This window comes from Neoarius graeffei, chromosome 13, assembly GCF_027579695.1.
Source record: "Neoarius graeffei isolate fNeoGra1 chromosome 13, fNeoGra1.pri, whole genome shotgun sequence".
Classification (NCBI taxonomy): Eukaryota; Metazoa; Chordata; class Actinopteri; order Siluriformes; family Ariidae; genus Neoarius; species Neoarius graeffei.
This window is the reverse complement of record NC_083581.1, coordinates 43,842,130-43,865,146: the sequence shown is the minus strand read 5'-3', so window position 1 is coordinate 43,865,146 and position 23,017 is coordinate 43,842,130. Positions and strand designations below refer to the sequence as shown.

At 42.6% G+C, this 23,017-nt stretch overlaps 1 protein-coding gene across 1 annotated transcript in view; it reads left to right on the top strand.

Moving 5' to 3' along the window:
* LOC132895918 (protein shisa-like-2A) overlaps positions 1 to 15,932 on the top strand; it is a 58,893-nt gene extending 42,961 nt beyond the window's left edge. Inside the window, exons 2-3 of the mRNA XM_060936660.1 lie at positions 4,889 to 5,025; positions 15,754 to 15,932. Of these exons, the coding sequence (XP_060792643.1) occupies positions 4,889 to 5,025; positions 15,754 to 15,932 (316 nt within the window). The remainder of the gene's footprint in view (positions 1 to 4,888; positions 5,026 to 15,753) is intronic.
* Positions 15,933 to 23,017: the final 7,085 nt, after the last annotated feature.

The following is a 23,017-nucleotide window of genomic DNA, read 5'->3' as shown; positions in this document are numbered from 1 at the left end:
ATGCTTCGTCCCTGTAACAAACAAACAGAGACACACACACATTAATTGACAGCAGGTGGAATGACTTAGCCACTTACCTTCCCCGACCCCGCCCTCCATTCACAGACTGCTGCTTGGCAACGCCCCCGCTGCCACATGAACGTTTGGACTCTAAAATGTTTTTGTACTGCCTGGATAATGTAGAAATCATAAAATAGAAATCTATAGCAAAGTTTGTATGAAAAAATAATAGGGTTCCTAAGACTTTTGTACAATACTGTATATTTAAAAATCATAATCCTTTGTAGAAACACATTTTATTTGTAGGACAGTTAAAAGGCTCCGAGATCTAACTTAAAGGATTAAAGTTTCTCTTTGAGGGAGTTTAATTTTTTTTCTATTGACTAAAGCTTAATTCTTCATCAGTTGTTTAAATTACACAATCAGTATATCTACATGCACACTCGTACTCTACTTTTATTCTGAATATGACATGTATTTGATATGTAAATAGCATATTCCTTTTGGAGCCCTGCGATAACCTGGCGATTTGTCCAGGGTGTACCCCGCCTCTCGCCCATAGTCAGCTGGGATAGGCTCCAGCTTGCCCGCAACCCTGCACAGGATAAGCGGTTACAGATAATGGATGGATATTCTGAGTTTGGCCTTATTCCAAATTTAGCATTTTCTGATTAAGACATGGGATATACTCAGGTTTTAGAGCGCTATACAAAGAGTTCTACACAAACATGACTTAACTAGATAGAACTCGACGCCAACGGAGTCGATGGGGATGCCTCCGCCCGGTAGACTACATGCATTATTAAGTTGTGATTTGGGGATGGACATTTGACCTCACAGTAATCTTGACCTGGTGAAATTACTTATATCAGCCTTGGAGATATTGTGTTCACAAGGTTTTTGGACAGACATTTGACCTCACAGTGACCTTGACCTTAGACCTTTTGATCTCAAAATCTAATCACTTTATCTTTGTCCCCAAATGCACAAATGGTGAAAGTTTGATGAAATTCCTTTCATTTGCCTTGGAGATATTGTGTTCACAAGGTTTTTGGACAGACATTTGACCTCACAGTGACCTTGACCTTAGACCTTTTGATCTCAAAATCTAATCAGTTTATCTTTGTCCCCAAATGCACAAATGGTGAAAGTTTGGTGAAATTCCTTTCATTCGCCTTGGAGATATTGTGTTCACAAAGTTTTCGGACAGACATTTGACCTCACAGTGACCTTGACCTTAGAACTTTTGATCTCAAAATCTAATCAGTTCATGTTTGTCCCAAAGCACACAAATGGTGAAAGTTTGGTGAAATTCCTTTCATTAGCCTTTGAGATATCGTGTTCACAAGGTTTCGGGACGGACGCACGAACGGACGGATGCACGGACAGATGGACAACCCGAAAACAATGCCTCCTGCACCTTACGGTGGCAGAGGCATAAAAAACATAAAAAAAGATAGAACTCGATGCCGGGCGGCACAGTGGTGTAGTGGTTAGCGCTGTCGCCTCACAGCAAGAAGGTCCAGGTTCGAGCCCCGTGGCCAGCAAGGGCCTTTCTGTGTGGAGTTTGCATGTTCTCCCCATGTCCGCATGGGTTTCCTCCGGGTGCTCTGGTTTCCCCCACAGCCCAAAGACATGCAGGTTAGGTTAACTGGTGACTCTAAATTGACTGTAGGTGTGAATGTGAGTGTGAATGGTTGTCTGTGTCTACTGTATGTGTCAGCCCTGTGATGACCTGGCAACTTGTCCAGGGTGTACCCCGCCTTTCGCATGTAGTCAGCTGGGATAGGCTCCAGCTTGCCTGCGACCCTGTAGAACAGGATAAAGCGGCTAGAGATAATGAGATGAGATGAGAACTCGATGCCAACGGCGTCGATGGGGATGCCTCCACCTGGTAGACTACACACCTTATTAAGTTGTGATTTGGGGATGGACATTTGACCTCACAGTAATCTTGACCTGGTGAAATTACTTGTATCAGCCTTGGAGATATTGTGTCCACAAGGTTTTCAGACAGACATTTGACCTCACAGTGACCTTGACCTTAGACCTTTTGATCTCAAAATCTAATCAGTTTATCTCTGTCCCCAAATGCACAAATGGTGAAAGTTTGGTGAAATTCCTTTCATTTGCCTTAGAGATATCGCGTTCACAAGGTTTTGGGACGGACGCACGCACGGACGGACGGACGGACGCACGGACGGATGGACAGATGGACAACCCGAAAACATAATGCCTCCTGCACCTTACGGTGGCAGAGGCATAAAAGTACTAGTGCTCAGTGTGCATAAATATGATTCAGGTGTTTGTGATCATCTGACTTGGTGCATGATGTGAACATTTTGTGTGCAGTGGTTTATAGGTGCTGTAGCCCTGTGCCACTATCAGTGCTAACCTGATCATGTCATTCTTTAATAAAATAATAGATTGTAATCACTGACACACTGCTGTGATATAAAAGGAATAAAACACGGGATCATGGAGTAGTGTGATGAAGTGTAGTTTCTGTTCCCACCTTGAAGTTGATTATTTTCCAATAACACCAAACCCCCAAGTAAAAGAGAGAGAAAGAGAGAGAGAGAGAGATAGAGAGAGACAGTGGTGTAGTGGTTAGCACTGTCGCCTCAGAGCAAGAAGGCTCTGGGTTTGAGCCCAGTGGCCGACAGGGGAATTTGCATGTTCTCCCTGTGTCTGTGTAGATTTCCTCCAGGTGCTCTGGTTTCCCCCACAGTTCAAAGACGTGGTTTGGTTAACATGGGGCACCGCGAGTTGACCTAGTGGTTAGCATGTCTGCCTCTCGATCGGGAGATCGCGAGTTCTACTCACGGTTGTGTCATACCAAAGACCATCATAAAAATGGTACCTACTGCCATCTGGTGAGGCATGCCACAATACAGATGTGAGTAGGGAGTCAAACTCTTGTGGTTACCAGAGGACTAGCCTCCCACTGTAATCCTAGCTCATACCTGTCAACCCTCCCGTTTTTCCCGGGAAATCCCTTATTTTGACTTATTTCCTGCTGTCTTCCCGTTTTTTTATTTTCCCGAAAATATCCCGCATTTTGACATTATATAAAAGTCCCGGCGGCACGGTGGTGTAGTGGTTAGCGCTGTCGCCTCACAGCAAGAAGGCCCTGGGTTCGAGCCCCATGGCCGGCGAGGGCCTTTCTGTGCGGAGTTTGCATGTTCTCCCCGTGTCCGCGTGGGTTTCCTCCGGGTGCTCCGGTTTCCCCCACAGTCCAAAGACATGCAGGTTAGGTTAACTGGTGACTCTAAATTGACCGTAGGTGTGAATGTGAGTGTGAATGGTTGTCTGTGTCTATGTGTCAGCCCTGTGATGACCTGGCGACTTGTCCAGGGTGTACCCCGCCTTTCGCCCGTAGTCAGCTGGGATGGGCTCCAGCTTGCCTGCGACCCTGTAGAAGGATAAAGCGGCTAGAGATAATGAGATGAGATGAGATAAAAGTCCCGTATTTTCACAATATAAAAAAGTCGGTAGGTCCAGAATTCATGACGCGCCTCTGACAGGAGTTGACAGCAGGAAGTCGGGCCATGAATTCACGTCCCCACCCTCTCAGGCATCAGTCATTACATAACTACGTCTGGAGGCGAGGCTGAACAAGTGATTAGGTCCAGTGTTGCCAGATTGGGCGGTTTACCGCCCAAGTTGGGCGGTTTCAAGTGCATTTTGGTGGGTTTTGAACATATTTTGGGCTGGAAAACGTCAGCAGTATCTGGCAACACTGATTAGGTCTGAGGTGAAGATGGCGATGCTAATAGCTAAGAAAAACATTAGCCTCTCTTTCTTTGATGATTTCAACAAGTGCGTGGCTGGAATGTTCCCAGACTCTTCCATCGCAAAGAAATTTTCCATGGGGAAAACGAAAGCCTCCCAAATAATCAAAGGTAAGCTACACATGTTTACATTAAGTATGTCCTGGCTAAGACCTCATAAATAGCCTAGTGTAAACTAATTGGTGTATTAACTGTTTTATCCACTCATTGTCTATTTTATTTTCTATCTGAAACTTACCCATTTTAAATCACTCTTGGTTTAATATTTTATATTACTCTTTATTACTCTATCTATCTATCTATCTATCTATCTATCTATCTATCTATCTATCTATCTATCTATCTATCTATCTATCTATCTATCTATCTATCTATCTAGTGTTCCGAGGCCATGATTATGGTAAAACCATAATAAATTGCAATGGAATTGAATTTATTGACTGGTTATATAATGACATTTCTTATTTTAACATAAGATACGTATTTTAGCCCTTAATTTGGGAAATAACTGGTACCACTGAAAGCAAATAAAAATAAATGTATAGTTTATTCACAAATGCACTCTATAAACCATAAGCATATTGAGTTTGGGTCTTGGCTATCACCAACATGCGCCAGAGTACAGGAAATCACAAATACTAGATAGAAAATTGCCCCCATTCAACTACACACCCACTTTTGGTGAAGGGTATGACTTTCTGAAATTTTCCCTTATTTTGAGTTAAAAATCTGGGAAATATCCCTTTTTTTCAAACCTCAAAGTTGACAGGTATGCCCTAGCTATGTAATAGGCGAGAGGCTGAGGGCTACGGAAACTGAGATCGGCGCTGCCCTATGCGCCACATGGTGTGGGAAGGACTTTGATTTGATTTTTTAACATGGGCAGCCTTGGGCTGAACTGCCCTTGAGCAAGGCATCTAACCCCCAACTGCTCCCCAAGTGCTGTAGCATAGCTGCCCACTGCCCTGGGTGTGCTCGGTGTGTGTGCATGCGTGTGTTCACTGCTTCAGATGGGTTAAATGCAGAGAATGAATTTCATTGTGTTTGAGTGTGCATGTGAAAAATAAAGTCTTCTCTTTCTCTCTCTCTCTCAGTGTTGGTGCTCTGATGGGTTTGTCCATAGCTGCTGTGGTGCTGCTGGCCTTCATCATCACATTGTGTGTGCTCTGTTACCTATTCATCGCCACCAAACCCCGGGGACTTGATAATGGTCTCACACTGCAGGTGGCAGGTATGGGGACACACACATACACCTTTTTTTTTTAAATAAAGAAATAAATAAAGAAATAAAACACATACATGCAAAAACCACAAGACAGACATAATAAAGAAGAATGGCTAATTAATGAAACAGATGTAATACTTTTACAAGTATCATGAAAAAATATTCACAAGTGGGCCCTTAAAAGCAGTGATTAAGATGAAATTATTCACTTTTAGTGCTTTTGTAACAAATTCCAGTCATTAGCAGGAGTGCACTGGAATAGCAACAGGCCAAAGGATGTGATGGATTTAGGGGTCTTTACTCTGATGCAAAGGGAAGGCTGTGTCTTGTACTTGAGCACAGATATTGGCTACAATTACTGACTTAAATGGGGTGGTTTATCCAAAAAGAGTTTTATAAATAAGCATAAACCAATGGATGTTGCAACAAGTATGCACAGAGGGACATTTGACCAGAGAATGCAGAAAGCAGTGGTGTATGAAGGAGGCATTCGGGAGCAAATCGGATAGCAGACTGATAGATTGTGTCGAGATTTTAAAGTGTTCCTTTGCATGTCAACCTATAAAATATATCCCCATAATCAAACAAGGGAAGTGTGGTCATTTGAACAATCATGCATTTGGCAGGTTTTGCCTTGGCCTTTAACTGCAATATGGTGACATGGTGAGAGAAGCTAGCCATGCACTAGCTCAGACCTGGGCATTTTACGTCCCGCGGGCCGCATCCAGCCCTTTGGTTCATTCTGACCGGTCCGCGAAAGGTTAATTAGAAATTACAAAATAAACGTATTTTCTAATTTTACCTCATGCATGGACTGAATGTGCATTGCTTTTATTTTGAAGTTGTGTTCAACAAAAACGCAATGCGCGCGACATGAAAATGACATGAAATCCCACAAAACCTAATCCCGCGATAACTACTTCCGTAATTTGTCCAGACCAACCACAAACTTGTACGTCATCCTTCAAACGGTCCAGCCAATCACATAGTGTGACGTCACCAGCAGGCGCCTGAGCCGATCTGTAGATCTGATACCTACTTTTTGGTGAATAATCTCATTATTTTTACAAAACATTACATACACAAGTGTCGATATGCCAAATCCCCCCCTTCATGGCCTGCTCTTAAGAATGAACTGTCCTTGTTACAAAAATGTCTGAAATATATAAACAATCCCCATGCAAATATACTGTACACATTCATAGCAGAAGTTAACCTTTCATAAACCCCTTGTTTTTTTTTTTTTTTTTTTTTTTTTTGTTTGTTTGTTTGTTTGTTTGTTTGTTTTCCATTTTACATATATTGTATATATCCCTCCTCTTGTGTTCGGGTCGTCACCGACCCGTTTTCAACTTTGACTTTGTAAACGAAGCCCTTGGGTTTAGATTCTTGCCTCAAGGCTTTCTGACTTTGTCAGCCACCTGTATTTTTACAAAATAAAACAAAATTTTTTTTTTCCAAAATTCTGTTATGCTCTAATTAAAAATATAGCACTTGTGGTGTTCGGGTCGTTTTTGACCCGGTTCTTAATAAGTAGTTTATGGAGCAATTATTACAACCAAAACTGAACAAATAAATGAACTGCTAGCTAAAATTGATATAGCTAGCTCCTCTGCCAACCATTCAAGCTTATGAACTAGCATGACATCATGATATTGTGTATATAATGCCGCTTTTCCACTACAAACACGGCTGAGCCGTGCCGTGCCGAGTCGAGCTGAGTCGAGCTGAGCGGGGCTGTTGGAGTTGCATTTCGACTACAACCGCGCTGAACCGTGCTGGCTGGAAGTGGGTGGACACATTGGGTGGAGTTAGCGAAAGTGGGTGGACGTCACGTGATGTTGTTAAGCAGCGCAAACAGTGACATCAGTGACAGTGGCGAAATAAGTCAGAGCCGGGCCGGGGGCGGGGCAAATGACCGGGCCCTTTATTAAAGCTTATCATAACATCATTTTAGGCTACAAAATGTCCGCAACTGCGGTGTTTACCAATTTCAACACTACCGGATTTAGTACATCAAGTCCTTCAAACGAACATGTAACTCAGAAACAAAAAACATTAGGATACTGTACATGGCTCATAATAAAACATCAATAGCCTATACTGCGCACATTATTTGAAGGGCATACGAATGAGCGCTCAGAGGTTGCAACGGTGACAGGAAGAGTCAGAAATAAAAGGAGGGCAGTGCAAACCTCACTGAATGCACTGTGTTTACCAATTTCAACACTACGGGGTGCAACTATGTTATTTTGTACATTAAGTCCTTCAAACGAACATGTAACTCAGAAACAAAAAAACATTAGGTGACATACTGTACATGGCTCATAATAAAACATCAATAGCCTACTGCGCGCATTATTTGAAGGGCATACGACGAGCCTTGCGCTCCGCGAACTCATCCACGATGCTCTGTATGTCACTGATTCAGTGATCTTTTAAGCGGTAGTCTCACGACCCGAATAGTAAACAATAAACATGGAGGACATGGAGTCGTTAGTGTTGCTGGTCTTGGTGCTGTGGCTTGTTGTCACCGACAACGCCAACAGATACTGGCAAGAGCGTATAGATGAGGCGAGGCGCATAAGGCTTCAGAAATTCTCGTAATTCGTAATTCTTCTCCTTCCGGGTTTGCGGTGTTTACAGATCCCAGCGCGCTCGCGGGGCGTGTGTGGGCATGTGAGGACACTCCTCCTCACCAATCAGTGCACAGGGGAGTGTCTGCTCACGCCCCCAGCCTCACTCGGCATGGTTTGGCTTGCTTCAGCCCCACTCCAAAACGGTGCGAGTTTTAGGGGCTAAGCAGGGCTGAAACGAGCTGAGTCGTGCTGGTTTTTGGTAGTCGAAACGCGAGCCGTGTCAGGCTGAAGTGAGCTGAAGTGAGCTGAAAAAGGGTAGTGGAAAAGGGCCATATGTGTCAGCCCTGTGATGACCTGAAGACTTGTCCAGGGTGTATCCCACCTTTCGCCCGTAGTCAGCTGGGATAGGCTCCAGCTTGCCTGCGACCCTGTAGAAGGATAAAGCAGCTAGAGATAATGAGATGAGATGAGGTGTTCAGTTGCCTGAGTGCTTTAAATGACTGGCTAAAGCAGTGGTGTGCATCCAAAACATCCAAAACCATCCATTACAATGAGCTCTAGGACACCTTCTAGGCCAGACCCAAACTTTTCAGGAAAGATGGTCTGCACCTAAACTGAACTTTTATTCTAGCTGAGAACATTTAAAAGTTTCTTACATTTTTATGACTATCCCAAGCCTCTGCATCAGAAAAATGACATACTGTACTAAGCATAGACACAACTGAGGTTATGCAGCAGTCTAATATTGAGTTTTTGAGCAAATAATATCAAACAGACTCCCTAGGAAAATCTCATTTAGGGCTCGCCAGAACCTGCATTCTGCATTCCACTAAGCTCTGTAACAGAGGAATGACCTAATAAGGTTGGAGTAGCTCTTAACAAAACATTTTTCTTAATTAACTTATCTCAGATCATGTGTTACATTACAAGCATTTAGCAGACGCTCTTATCCAGATCGCGACATACAACATATCCAGAGCAGCCTGGGGAGCAGTTGTGGGTTAGGTGCCTTGCTCAAGGGCACTTCAGCCATTCAAGTCCAGGGAATCAAACCAGCAACCTTTTGGTCCCAAAGCTGCTTCGCTAACCATTAGGCCATGGCTAACCCTAATAGAGTTAGATTTGGTACACTTGACTGAAACCTGGCTCTCTTCATCTGGGACAGCTGTTCTAAACAAGGCTATGCCTCCTTACTACAGATATTATGAAAGGTAGGAAAGGTGGAAGTGTGGCAAACATGTTCCCTGACAACGTGCACTACAGCAACATAGACTTGGGTACGTTCATGTACTTTGAGTCATCGCTGTCACTGCCAAACCCGATTCGAGCTTGATGCGAACTTGGTTTGGTTGACTTGGCCAGACTTGCAGCAGTAGGGTGGCCAGTTTCTTTCTGCACACTCACACACACCAAGGCTGGATGTAGGGGGCGCAGTGCCCACCCAAACGTGAGTCCTGCCCACCCAATCAAGATATGGGGAATGTATATGTACATTCTGTCAATATTTAAAAAAAATACCACGATAACTGTATGACTTGGTAGCGGCTCTGACGGGCGGACGACGGCTAGCAAAAGGTGCACATTTGTCAGATCAGAACACACAGGACACACTGAGACCAATGAGCTGCATGTAAAAAACAACCCTATACATAACCACACCCCCAGCAACGGATGCATGATTCAATCAGAGATTTCTGTCAGACACAGAAGACGTTGATTTTTCCGAAGCGAATTCCTAAAGTTTACTACACGTACACACACTCACAGTTACAGTTACAATCAGTGCGTTTACATGCACATAGAGAAAATCGAATTTCTGCCGTTGCTTGTCTGAAATCGAAGTTCTAAATGGCATGTAAACACCTTAGCTAGGCTGAAATTGAACCGAACTTGATTTGTCGCAATCGAGCTACACGACCTAGATTATGCGATTTCTGCCGAGCTACTTAGGCCGAATCCCATTTCACCCCTTGGACCAACCCCTTGGCCCTTCCCCTCCATTTTGCGCGTTCACGTGAAGGGGTAGGGGTATCCCAATCCCAGTTAACGCGGAGGGGTAGGGGAAGGGGGAGGGCTTCTGTACCCCTCCAAACGGAGATTTTCCTGGAGCTGACTCCGAACGAAGGGGTTTGAGTGATTTCCCACAATGCCATGCGGATTTCAGCGAGATTTCATGCGGATTTCAGAAAGATGGCGGTTCCCGCGGCGAAAGATTGTCATAAATGTATTTTCTCCATTATTTACGTGTTTTAAGTTGTTATCCAGAGGAAACACGCCGCTTGATTCGCTTTCGAGCTGAGAATGAGCAGCGATTTCTGAAATCCAAGCTGCTGCTAAAAAGCTTTGGGAGTGAGTATTGTTTTCGGTTGCTTGACTGCGTACGTTTTGTTCCGTTATTCTCGCTTTTATTGTTTACATGAGTGTTCTGACACCTCATTCTGTCGGATGTGGTGCACGAAGCGACAAAGATATCCCATTCAGTGGTGTTAGTTAACAAATCACACCCTGCCAGCAGAGATTTCTGCCTCTGGCTCTGACTGTAGCGGCTGGTCGCAGCCAATGACGCGTCGCGTTTTGCTAACGTAAACACTGATGGAGGTACGCGATGACGTATGCAATCGTTGAAGGGCTATCCCAATACGTAAGGGTTGAATTTCAAGCCCTATCCCTTGTAGCTCAGTTTCAAGGGGAAGGGCCAAGGGGAAGGCGGAGGGGAAGGGGGAGGGGTAGGGGTAGAAATTAGAATTGGGATTGGGCCTTAGTGCATGTAAACCCTATCGAGCTACGTATTCGATCTACTTACTTCAGCACTGCCCCTTCCGGAAGTGACGAGTGACGAGACCACAAGTGGGAAACACAACAGCCTCGGTCGGCATGACACTTCACCTTAGCTGCCACTTTATTAGGAACACTTCTGTTCATACATACAAACTACAAACACTCTTCTTAGAGTTTAGAGTTTATTTTTAAAAGGGACAGTGTACAAATTAAACATTATCCTTGTGGTAAGGACAGATGTCTGTACCAGGTTATAGCAGTACATGCTAATTTCCACCTGTAGTCCCTTTGTTTATACTCTTGAATAGCTCTTCTTCATGACGACAACCGGAAGTGTACCAACACGATGGAGCGTGTAGCGCCACCTGTGGCTCGGGTGCACAATGCACCTCACTCAATAGCTCGATTTCACAGTATGCATGTAGGACTGGATTTCTCTGGCACCCCTGCTGGGACCCTTAGCTCGATTACCGACAGCAGCTCGATTTGGATGCGCATGTAAACGTACTGAGTCATTCACTCTCTCAGTGCACCCGACTGCTGCTGACTGAAGAGCTAAATGTACAATTTCTTTAAGCCTGTAAGCAAGCCTAGTGCTGCTTCTGCCTCTGGCGAACAATGTGCCCCTCGCAGTAGTAGTAGCAGTGGCACATCTAGCAAGAATACAGAGGCTAGTGTACCCACCACAACCAATGTCTCAACCCCAGACTCCACTGCCTCAGCCCCACCACTTAGCACAGACTTGAACGAAGATGTACCATCCCAACCCGTTTTAACCATATACCCAAAACGTGCATTTGGTGCCACATTACGTGCGTTTAACCCTACCTGGTACTGCACACGGCCATGGCTCAAGTACTCCGTTAAAAAAGACGCATGTTTCTGTTTCCCTTGTCGGAAATATAGCAAAGCCGGTAATGAAAAGGATGTTGTTTTTACCGTGTGAGGTTTTACTAATTGGAAAGCAGCACTCGAAAGTGGCAGGGGACTGCAGAAACATGCGTCCAGCTACTGTCATGTACAGGCTGCAGCTACCTGGGCTGAACACAAATCTAGAGATGTGACAGGGGTGACAATTGACAGCATGCTGGTCGGAAAGACAGCGCTGGAAAGGAACCGGTACTATATCAGAAGTATTGGTGACATTATTAAGTTTCTTTGTGTTAATGAGTTGGGACTCCGTGGAACGAAAGAAACCTTAATACACCCTGACAGCAGTGAAGGTGATGATATTGCTTCTGGTCTTTTTTTGAAGTTGTTTACCTATACCTTAGAGAAGGATGAGAAGCTAGCTGCTATTGCCAAAGGCATACCAAAAAATGCTACCTACACATCTAAGGATGTACAAAATGAAATAATTGAAACACTAGCCAGCATGGTTCAGGCAGAGATCAAGAAGAGGTATTCAGAAGCTGACTCTGCAGGATTCTGTGTGAAAAGTGATGGAACAAGGGACAGGTGTAATATTGAGAATTTGTCCATAATGATAAGGTTTGTAAGTAATTCCATACCAGAGGACCATCTGATTGGCTTACTTAGCTTGCATCAACTTGATGCAGAGTACATCTGCACCAAAATACTAAAACATCTCTCTGATGCTGGCTACAGTGCTGACAGTATAGTTAGCCAGTGTTATGATGGTGCTTCGGTGATGAGTGGAGTGTGAGGTGGTGTCCAAGCACTACTGCAAAAGAAGGTTGGTAGATATGTGCCATATGTTCACTGTTACAACCATCAGTTGCATTTAGTGGTTGTGCATGCTATGCAGGGTGACCATGTGCCCAAAGGTTTTTTGACCTCTGTAATTCCCTGTATAACTTCTTTCGTCACCACTATGTGTCACAAAGGTATGATGGTCCTTGTCTCAGACGACTAATTGAAATTCGCTGGACAAGCCATTATGATGTGACAAGGTCCATTGTGGAGAATGAAGAGCGTCTTTGTACTATCCTGTCTGAGATTGCCGAGGATGATGAGGCCTCAGTTGATTTGTGCACTGAGGCATCAGGCCTTTTAATTCAAATAAAGAGGACACATTTCTTTGAGACTGGCAACTTTTTAGTGCGGGTGCTTGGTGTCTTGAAACCAGCAAATGGAATTTTTCAGTCTCAATCTGTGGATATGTGTGCTGCTACTGGGGTTGTTAGTGCTTCACTTGAGTCTTTGAAAGACATCCGTAAAGACCATTGCTGGACTGAGCATTCTCAGTTAACTGATGAGGATGAGTCACATCACCCAAAAAGACGGAGAACATTGAGTAAACACCTTGGTGAAAGTGTTGTGTTCTCAACTGTGGGTCATACAGATTCGGATAACCCCACTATCACCCCCACTCAGTCTCTCAAAAGATCCCTACTCAACATCCTTGACAGGGCCATTTCAGAATTGGAAAGCAGATTCTCAAAAGAGAATCTAGACTTAATGACAGCCATATCCAGCCTAGTACCTGCATCTAGTGTATTTCTAGACTCCACCTTATTGCAGCCTCTGCATGCACTTGCTGGAACTGGAGAAGACTATTTGACTTTGAAAAATGAGGTTACTGTTGCAAAGCCAATGTTGGTCAAGGAATGTCCAAAGGAAACAGACCTGTCCACTGTGTGTAAATGCATGGAGGTGTATAAGACGGCTTTTCCTGTGTTGCACAAGTTGTATGTGACAGCCCTGGTAATTGGTGTGTCCTCAGCTTCATGTGAGAGTTCCTTCTCCATGCTGGCACGTGTCCTAACGCCCTATCGTCGCACCATGTTGCATGGCAGAAAAAGAAATTTGGTCATCTTGGCTCATGAGAAATCGATAACAAATACATTGGACATGGATGAATTTGTGAGAATTTTTGCAAAGACAAACAGAAGACTGATGTTATGCTAAGATATATAAAAAGGATGTTGGTGTTGGTGGAGACATATGTGATAGACAGATAAACATGATACAAATGTAACTGATAGACAGATAAGCTAATGTGAAAGATAGACATACAAATGCTAAACTGATGTGATAGACAAATATAGATAAATGATAGATAGATATGATAATTAGTGAATAGATACATGATAGCAGATAAATAAATAGATTAATAAATAGATAGGTGACAACAGACTAATAAATAGATAAATAGATAAACATGATAGGCCTACTGGTGTGAAATTGATGTGATAGACAAAGATATACAAATGATGGATATATAGCTAGATAGAGATAACTAATAAATAGATCGATAGACAGTTAATAAATAGATAGATAAACATGATACTGGTGTGAAACTGATGTGATAGACAAAGATAGATAGATAGACAGACAGACAGACAGACAGACAGACAGACAGACAGACAGACAGCCTAATTAATAAATAGATATGATAATAGATAGATACATAGATATGACAATTAATAGATAGATATGATAATTAATAGATAGATAGATAGATAGATAGATAGATAGATAGATAGATAGATAGATAGATAGATAGATAAACATATGAATGCAGCCTCAACGGGACACAAGCCAATGTCCTACTTGTGCCAGTCCCAAGCCTGGGCAAATGCAGAGGGTAGCAAATAGCAGTTTTTTAGCAGCAAGTTTGAGGGATTTGACTCCGACGAGGGGCGCCCCCCTATCATTTCTTCCTGCCCACCCTGGTGGGTAAAGCTAAATCCGGGCCTGATTGTAGATGATAAGATATTCAAAGTCTTCACAATTTTACGTTGAGGAACATTATTCTGAAAGTGTTCCACAATTTGTAGATGCAGTTTTTCGCAGATTGGTGAACCTCTGCCCATCTTTACTTCTGAGAGACTCTGCCTCTCTAAGATGCTCTTTTTATACCTTGTCATGCTACTGACCTGTTGCTAATTAACATAATTAGTTGCAAAATGTCCCTCCAGCTCATCTCATCTCATTATCTCTAGCCGCTTTATCCTTCTACAGGGTCGCAGGCAAGCTGGAGCCTATCCCAGCTGACTACGGGCGAAAGGCGGGGTACACCCTGGACAAGTCGCCAGGTCATCACAGGGCTGACACATAGACACAGACAACCATTCACACTCACATTCACACCTACGGTCAATTTAGAGTCACTAGGGATGTCCCGATCCGATCACGTGATCGGAAATCGGGCCCGATCACATGGTTTCAGACTCGATCGGAATCGGGCATTGCCTCCCGATCAGGGATCGGATATATATCTATATAATATATTCTCATTTTTAACACATCAATAGCTATGCATTGGCACAGAGTGAGACCAGACCTCTTGTCTCAACACAGCAACACCAACGCGTGCGGCATGACATCACTTTGTAGCGGAGACGCTATTGGTTATTGGCTGCCTGTTGCCGGCAAAGTTGAACACGGAAGCAGTTCGAAGCGGAAAGCAAAGCATGAGATCTTTTTTTTTTTTTGTTGGATGACAAAAGAAACGGGCTCAAACCTGAAAGGGTAGAAATGCTTGTTTTCATCAAGAAAAACGTTCATTTCCTTAATTGAAATTACTGTACACCACTGTGAGATGTGTTCTTAAAAGCAAATTACCGGCACTGTGGCACTTTATTTTTTTTATTTGTTTACATTCCTGCCAGGTATTTTAAGGTTATTTTTTTAAATTTGTTATTTATTGTTGAAACTGCCTCACGTAAGTGCTCTGTTTGCTAACGGAGTTGTTGGATGTTAAAATAAGGTGTTAAATAAAAAATGAGGAACATCCTGGATCCGTTTCTTTCCTTGTCTTTATTTTTTATGGCTTATAAGAAGTATTGGATCGGGACTCGGTATCGGCAGATACTCAAAATCAAATGATCGGTATCGGATCGGAGGGCAAAAAAACCTGATCGGGACATCCCTAAGAGTCACCAGTTAACTTAACCTGCATGTCTTTGGACTGTGGGGGAAACCGGAGCACCCGGAGGAAACCCACGCGGACACGGAGAGAACATGCAAACTCCGCACAGAAAGGCCCTCGCCGGCCACGGGGCTCGAACCCGGACCTTCTTGTTCCTCCAGCTGTTTCTTTTTAGTACTACTTACTTTTCCAGCCTTTTGTTGCCCCGACCCAACTTTTTTGAGACGTATTGCTGCCATCGAATTCAAAATGAGCTAATATCCATTATCCATAACCGCTTATCCTGTGCAGGGTCATGGGCAAGCTGGAGCCTATCCCAGCTGAAAAAGTGAACGTCTGAAAAAGTGAACACTAAACAGTCAAACTCTCTGTTGTGTAAACAAACACTGTCAGTTTCAAAGTTGCACAGACTGATAAGTTTAAAGTGAACATTATCAGACTTAATGTTAAAAAGAAAAAAACATGTTTATACATTTTTCTTAATTTTTGTGGAATGACACACTGATTTAGTTTTCAAAATGTTTGTTGTTTGCGATGCAGGGTCTGAGGCCGGTCCTCAAGAGGGTTCGAGTAATGCTCCATCTGGACCTCAAGGCTTCCGTAAGCATTTTCTGAGAGGCAAACTGCACTGTGACAACCAGCCACCCAACCCGGAGCGCTTGTTTCAGCGCTGCCACATGGCCACCGTCACCACCATTAACATCGAGGGACCTTCATAAAGTAAATTGCCACCTACAGCTCTGATTCGTAAACTTTGGTACTTCTAAAGAACATCCTACCCTATCCTGCGTTCTATCATACCGCTCAAGTTGCAGACCACAAGGGGATGCCCTGCAAAAACGGGTCGTATGTTAACAACTATGGACTCGCTCTAAATTACAGGAAAGAAAAGAATATATATTTAAAGAAAAATATGGCAGTCTTATGGAGACCCGTAGTGGCCAAGAGACTGCCTCTTCATGCGCTTCTGTCTGAAAAGTACAACCCGTGTCCAAGCTTTTTTGGTTTCACACTGCCACTTGTGTATACACAGTACTGTGCAAAAGTCTTAGGCACATGCAATGAAATGCTGTAGATGAAAACTGGCTTAAAAATAATGAAATTAAATGTTTCAACCTAAAAAAAATACTATAAACAGCAGTAAGCCATAATAAATGAAACAAAGCCAATATTTGGTGTGAGACGACTCCTTGCTTTAAAAAAAAAATAGTCTCAGGTACAATGAGTGCAGTTTGATAAGGAAATGAGCTGTACGTTTTACTGAGCATCTTACAGAACCAGCCGCAGTTCTTCTGGACACTTTGACTGTCACACTCGCTTCTTCATTTTGCACCAAAACCCAGTCACCTTCATTATGTTTTCTTTTTTAATCTGAAAAGTGCTCTCTTATGTAATATGCTGCTCAGATACAAAAAAAATTTCTGTAACATTTAATTTTGTGCTGGAAAACAAACATTTGGAACTCTAAAATGTTTTTGTACTGACTCCATAATGTAGAAGTCATAAGATAGAAATCTATAACGTTTGTATAAAAAAAAAGGATGCCTAAGACTTTTGCACAGTACTGTGTGTGTGTGTGTATATATATATATATATATATATATATATATATATATATATATATATATATATATATATATATATACAGTGCCTTGCAAAAGTATTCAAACCCCTTGAATTTTTTCACATTTTTCCACCTTACAACCACGAACTTCAAAGTTTTTTATTGAGATTTTATGTGATAGACCAACACAGAGTAGCACATAATTGTGAAATGAAACGAAAATGATAAATGGTCTTCAAAATTTTAAACAAATAAAAACCTGAAAAATGTGATGTGCATTAGTATTCAGTCCCCCTGTGTCAATACTTTGTAGAGCCACCTTTTGCTGCAATTACAGCTGCAAGCCTTTTGTGGTATGTCTCTACCAGCTTTGCACATCTAGACACTGAAATTTTTGCCCATTCTTCTTTGCAAAATAGCTCAAGCTCAGCCAGATTGGATGGAGAGTGTCTTGCCACAGATGATCAATGGGATTTAGGTCTGGACTTTGACTGGGCCATTCTAACACATGAATATTCTTTGATCTAAACCATTCCATTGTACAACCCCGATTCCAAAAAAGTTGGGACAAAGTACAAATTGTAAATAAAAACAGAATGCAATAATTTACAAATCTCAAAAACTGATATTGTATTCACAATAGAAAATAGACAACATATCAAATGTTGAAAGTGAGACATTTTGAAATTTCATGCCAAGTATTGGCTCATTTGAAATTTCATGACAGCAACACATCTCAAAAAAGTTGGGACAGGGGCAATAAGAGGCTGGAAAAGTTAAAGGTACAAAAAAGGAACAGCTGGAGGACCAAATTGCAACTCATTAGGTCAATTGGCAATAGGTCATTAACATGACTGGGTATAAAAAGAGCATCTTGGAGTGGCAGCAGCTCTCAGAAGTAAAGATGGGAAGAGGATCACCAACCCCCTAATTCTGCCCTGACCAATAGTGGAGCAATATCAGAAAGGAGTTCGACAGTGTAAAATTGCAGAGAGTTTGAACATATCATCATCTACAGTGCATAATATCATCAAAAGATTCAGAGAATCTGGAAGAATTAGCATAAGGGTCAAGGCCGGAAAACCATACTGGGTGCCCATGATCTTTGGGCCCTTAGACGGCACTGCATCACATACAGGCATGCTTCTGTATTGGAAATCACAAAATGGGCTCAGGAATATTTCCAGAGAACATTATCTGTGAACACAATTCACCGTCCCATCCGCCGTTGCCAGCTAAAACTCTATAGTTCAAAGAAGAAGCCGTATCTAAACATGATCCAGAAGCGCAGACGTCTTCTCTGGGCCAAGGCTCATTTTAAATGGACTGTGGCAAAGTGGAAAACTGTTCTGTGGTCAGACGAATCAAAATGTGAAGTTCTTTATGGAAATCAGGGACGCCGTGTCATTTGGACTAAAGAGGAGAAGGACGACCCAAGTTGTTATCAGCGCTCAGTTCAGAAGCCTGCATCTCTGATGGTATGGGGTTGCATTAGTGCATGTGGCATGGGCAGCTTACACATCTGGAAAGACACCATCAATGCTGAAAGGTATATCCAGGTTCTAGAGCAACATATGCTCCCATCCAGACAACGTCTCTTTCAGGGAAGACCTTGCATTTTCCAACATGACAATGCCAAACCACATACTGCATCAATTACAGCATCATGGCTGCGTAGAAGAAGGGTCCGGGTACTGAACTGGCCAGCCTGCAGTCCAGATCTTTCACCCATAGAAAACATTTGGCGTATCATAAAACGGAAGATACGACAAAAAAGACCTAAGACAGTTGAGCAACTAGAATCCTACATTAGACAAGAATGGGTTAACATTCCTATCCCTAAACTTGAGCAACTTGTCTCCTCAGTCCCCAGACGTTTACAGACTGTTGTAAAGAGAAAAGGGGATGTCTCACAGTGGTAAACATGGCCTTGTCCCAACTTTTTTGAGATGTGTTGTTGTCATGAAATTTAAAATCACCTAATTTTTCTCTTTAAATGATACATTTCCTTAGTTTAAACATTTGATATGTCATCTATGTTCTATTCTGAATAAAATATGGAATTTTGAAACTTCCACATCATTGCATTCCATTTTTATTTACAATTTGTACTTTGTCCCAACTTTTTCTGGAATCGGGGTTGTAGCTCTGGCTGTATGTTTAGGGTCATTTGTCTTGCTGGAAGGTGAATCTCCTTCCCAGTCTCAAGTCTTTTGCAGCCTCCAACAGGTTTTCTTCCAGGATTGCCCTGTATTTAGCTCCATCCATCTTCCCATCAACTCTGACCAGCTTCCCTGTCCCTGCTGAAGAAAAGCATCCCCATAGCATGATGCTGCCACCACCATGTTTCACAGTGGGGATGGTGTGTGCAGGGTGATGAGCAGTGTTAGTTTTCCGCCACACATAGCACTTTGCATTTAGGCCAAAAAGTTCAACTTTGGTCTCATCTGACCAAAGCACCTTCTTCCACATGTTTGCTGTGTCCCCTACATGGCTTCTTATGCCTGTCTTTCAACAATGGCTTTCTTCTTGCCACTCTTCCAAAAAGGCCAGATTTGTGGAGTGTACGACTTATAGTTGTCCTGTGCACAGATTCTCCCACCTGAGCTGTGGATTTCTGCAGCTCCTCCAGAGTGATCATGGGCCTCTTGGCTGCTTCTCTGACCAGTGCTCTCCTTGCTCGCTCTGTCAGTTTAGGTGGACGGCCATGTCTTGGTAGGTTTGCAGTTGTGCCATACTTTTTCCATTTTTGAATGATGGATTGAACAGTGCTTCTTGAGATGTTCAGAGCTTGGGATATTTTTTTATAACCTAACCCTGCTTTAAACTTCTCCAGAACTTTATCCCTGACCTGTCTGGTGAGTTCTTTGGTCTTCATGATGCTGTTTGTTCTTCAGTGTTCTCTAACAAACCACTGAGGCCTTCACAGAACAAGTGTATTTATGCTGAGAGTAAATTACACACAGTAGGACTCTATTAACTAATTAGATGACTTCTGAAGGCAATTGATTGCACTGGATTGTATTTAGAGGTATCAGAGTACAGGGGGCTGAATACTAATGCACACCACATTTTTCAGATTTTTATTTGTTTAAAATTTTGAAGACCATTTATCATTTTCGTTTCACTTCACAATTATGTGCTACTCTGTGTTGGTCTATCACATAAAATCTCAATAAAAAACTTTGAAGTTCATGGTTGTAAGGTGGAAAAATGTGAAAATGTTCAAGGGGTATGAATACTTTTGCAAGGCACTGTATATTTATTTATTTATTTATTTATTTATTTATTTTTTACAGCAGGTAACACACCACTGTTTTACTACTTTTATTATTTCCTGTTGTTGGGTGAGCCACAATCTGTATCCAGATAACTTATCATGCTATTTTTGATAAACAAATGCAACTGATTTGCCTGAAAGCCATGTTGAGAACAGCGAGTACATTTTGTTTATTTTCACAAAACTAATTCTGTAAGATTCACATTCAATGTAATAAATGGCCCTTTGAAGGCATAAGAGTAGGGAGACCTCACTGGCACTTGTGTGTGAGTGCATGTTTTTGGTATTCTTCAATACCTAGACCAACACCGCTACTCATCCTGAAATGTATAACCTTGTGAGTAGTAGTCAGTCAGTGATGTCATGGAACATTTTATTTATCTGCGTTTATGTTTCCCCAGTTGAAATAGTGTGTCCAATTACATGACTAAACTCATTCTTTATAATGTTCGCAAGCTGATTTTAAAATGAACTAGATAACTAGGTACATTAGGTACCCCAGTTGCATCAGAATCTCCGCTGATCATTAAGAACAAAGCGGCGAGAGATAATGAGATAATGAGATGAGATGCTGGATAAGACGTAGTGTCATTTGAAGAGATTTTTTTCTGCTGATGATGAACTCCTTGTGCTGCGTTTTACCTTTAAAATGTTTTATCAGGTTACTTGTATCGTACGAAGTTAATTAAGATAATTAAAGTCCATCCATCCATTATCTGTAGCCACTTATCCTGTGCAGCGTCGCAGGCAAGCTGGAGCCTATCCCAGCTGACTATGGGTGAGAGGCAGGGTACACCCTGGACAAATCGCCAAGTTATCGCAGGGCTGAGACATAGATACAAACAACCATTCACACCTACGGTCAAATTAGAGCCACCAATTAACCTAACCTACATGTCTTTGGGGTAAACCCATGCAGACACGGAGAGAACATGCAAACTCCACACAGAAAGGCCCTCGCCGGCTTCTGTGCTCGAACCCAGGACCTTCTTGCTGTGAGGCGACAGTGCTAACCACTACACCACTGTGCTGCCCATAATTAAAGTCAGTCAGATATTTAATCGTGAAGTCATTTCGTGTCATCTGCTCATTAGCATGACATCTTACATCAGAGAATTTTTACGAGTAAAATGAGTACAATATCATCACCGACACCCAAATACAGTATGAATATCAATCGTAACATTAGGATCACACTCTCAGGGTTAACGTTATGCAAGCCATCTGACAACTGAGCCCATGTGTACATCAGCACCATCATTTCAGGTATTCAAATGCATCAACACACAACATGCAGCTACTTTCTTTATGATGTATTTATTTATTTTTTGCACAGACCACACCCCAGTCTCACGTTGCTGTAAAGAAACCTGTGTAAATATCGAGAGCGGCCATGTTTCCAGTCTGAATACTGAGCACTATCAGGGTTGCACTTACAATATTAAATGCACAAACAAAACAACCTTATGACTCTGACCAGGAAAAAGACAGATGAATGAATGTATTTCTGTAAAATTATTATGGCATATTTATTGCTACATTTATTCATCCTTTTACTCATTTTTCATCCAATAAGTAGAAGAGACATCTGACAGTATGGGTAACATAAAAATCATTGTTTTGCCCTTAATTATGATTTTACTAAAATATCAATTCAGGCTATAATTAACATTAGCAAACATATGCAAACACTGTGTTTGCTTTTGCACTTTACAAGCTAACGCCTAATGGCCTGTAATTAGCGACCATATGCTAACATTGCCTTGAAGCCTTTTTCTTTATTTGCTATGCATCTTGAGAAATCTGCTTTTTTTTTGTTGAAATGCTAATCAGTGACATAAAGAGTGACTTTCTCAAATCTGGTAGCAAGCAAAAAGCTTCATATGTGTGCTAAAGGCATTTCTGTTTACTTGTGATAATAAATCCTGAGTGACATCATATCATGGATTTTATTTTTGTTATTTTACAAATAATAAACAGCACAATATTGATCATGTTCGTGCTTCATGATGAGTGATAACTCTGCCCCTCTGATATTTTCAGCTCTATGCACCAGCTGACTTGTGGGAAATCTCAAATCTCAGCCATGTGTCTACCTGTTCTGCTTTTTAAATGTAATTTGAGTTGTTTATTTCTCAGTCTAATCCCTCTGTGTCATGTCCTTGAAGCTCCGGAGTTTCATGAAGTTGCATGGAATGGAGCCTTGGTTAAATATCTCATCTCATCTCATTATCTCTAGCCGCTTTATCCTTCTACAGGGTCGCAGGCAAGCTGGAGCCTATCCCAGCTGACTACGGGCGAAAGGCGGGGTACACCCTGGACAAGTCGCCAGGTCATCACAGGGCTGACACATAGACACAGACAACCATTCACACTCACATTCACACCTACGGTCAATTTAGAGTCACCAGTTAACCTAACCTGCATGTCTTTGGACTGTGGGGGAAACCGGAGCACCCGGAGGAAACCCACGCAGACACGGGGAGAACATGCAAACTCCGCACAGAAAGGCCCTCGCCGGCCCCGGGGCTCGAACCCAGGACCTTCTTGCTGTGAGGCGACAGCGCTAACCACTACACCACCGTGCCGCCTGGTTAAATATTGTGTAAAATAATAATAATAATCTCATCTCGGGCGGCACGGTGGTGTAGTGGTTAGCACTGTCGCCTCACAGCAAGAAGGTCCGGGTTCGAGCCCCGTGGCCGGCAAGGGCCTTTCTGTGCGGAGTTTGCATGTTCTCCCCGTGTCCGCGTGGGTTTCCTCCGGGTGCTCCGGTTTCCCCCACAGTCCAAAGACATGCAGGTTAGGTTAACTGGTGACTCTAAATTGACCGTAGGTGTGAGTGTGAATGGTTGTCTGTGTCTGTCAGCCCTGTGATGACCTGGCGACTTGTCTAGGGTGTACCCTGCCTTTCGCCTGTAGTCAGCTGGGATAGGCTCCAGCTTGCCTGCGACCCTGTA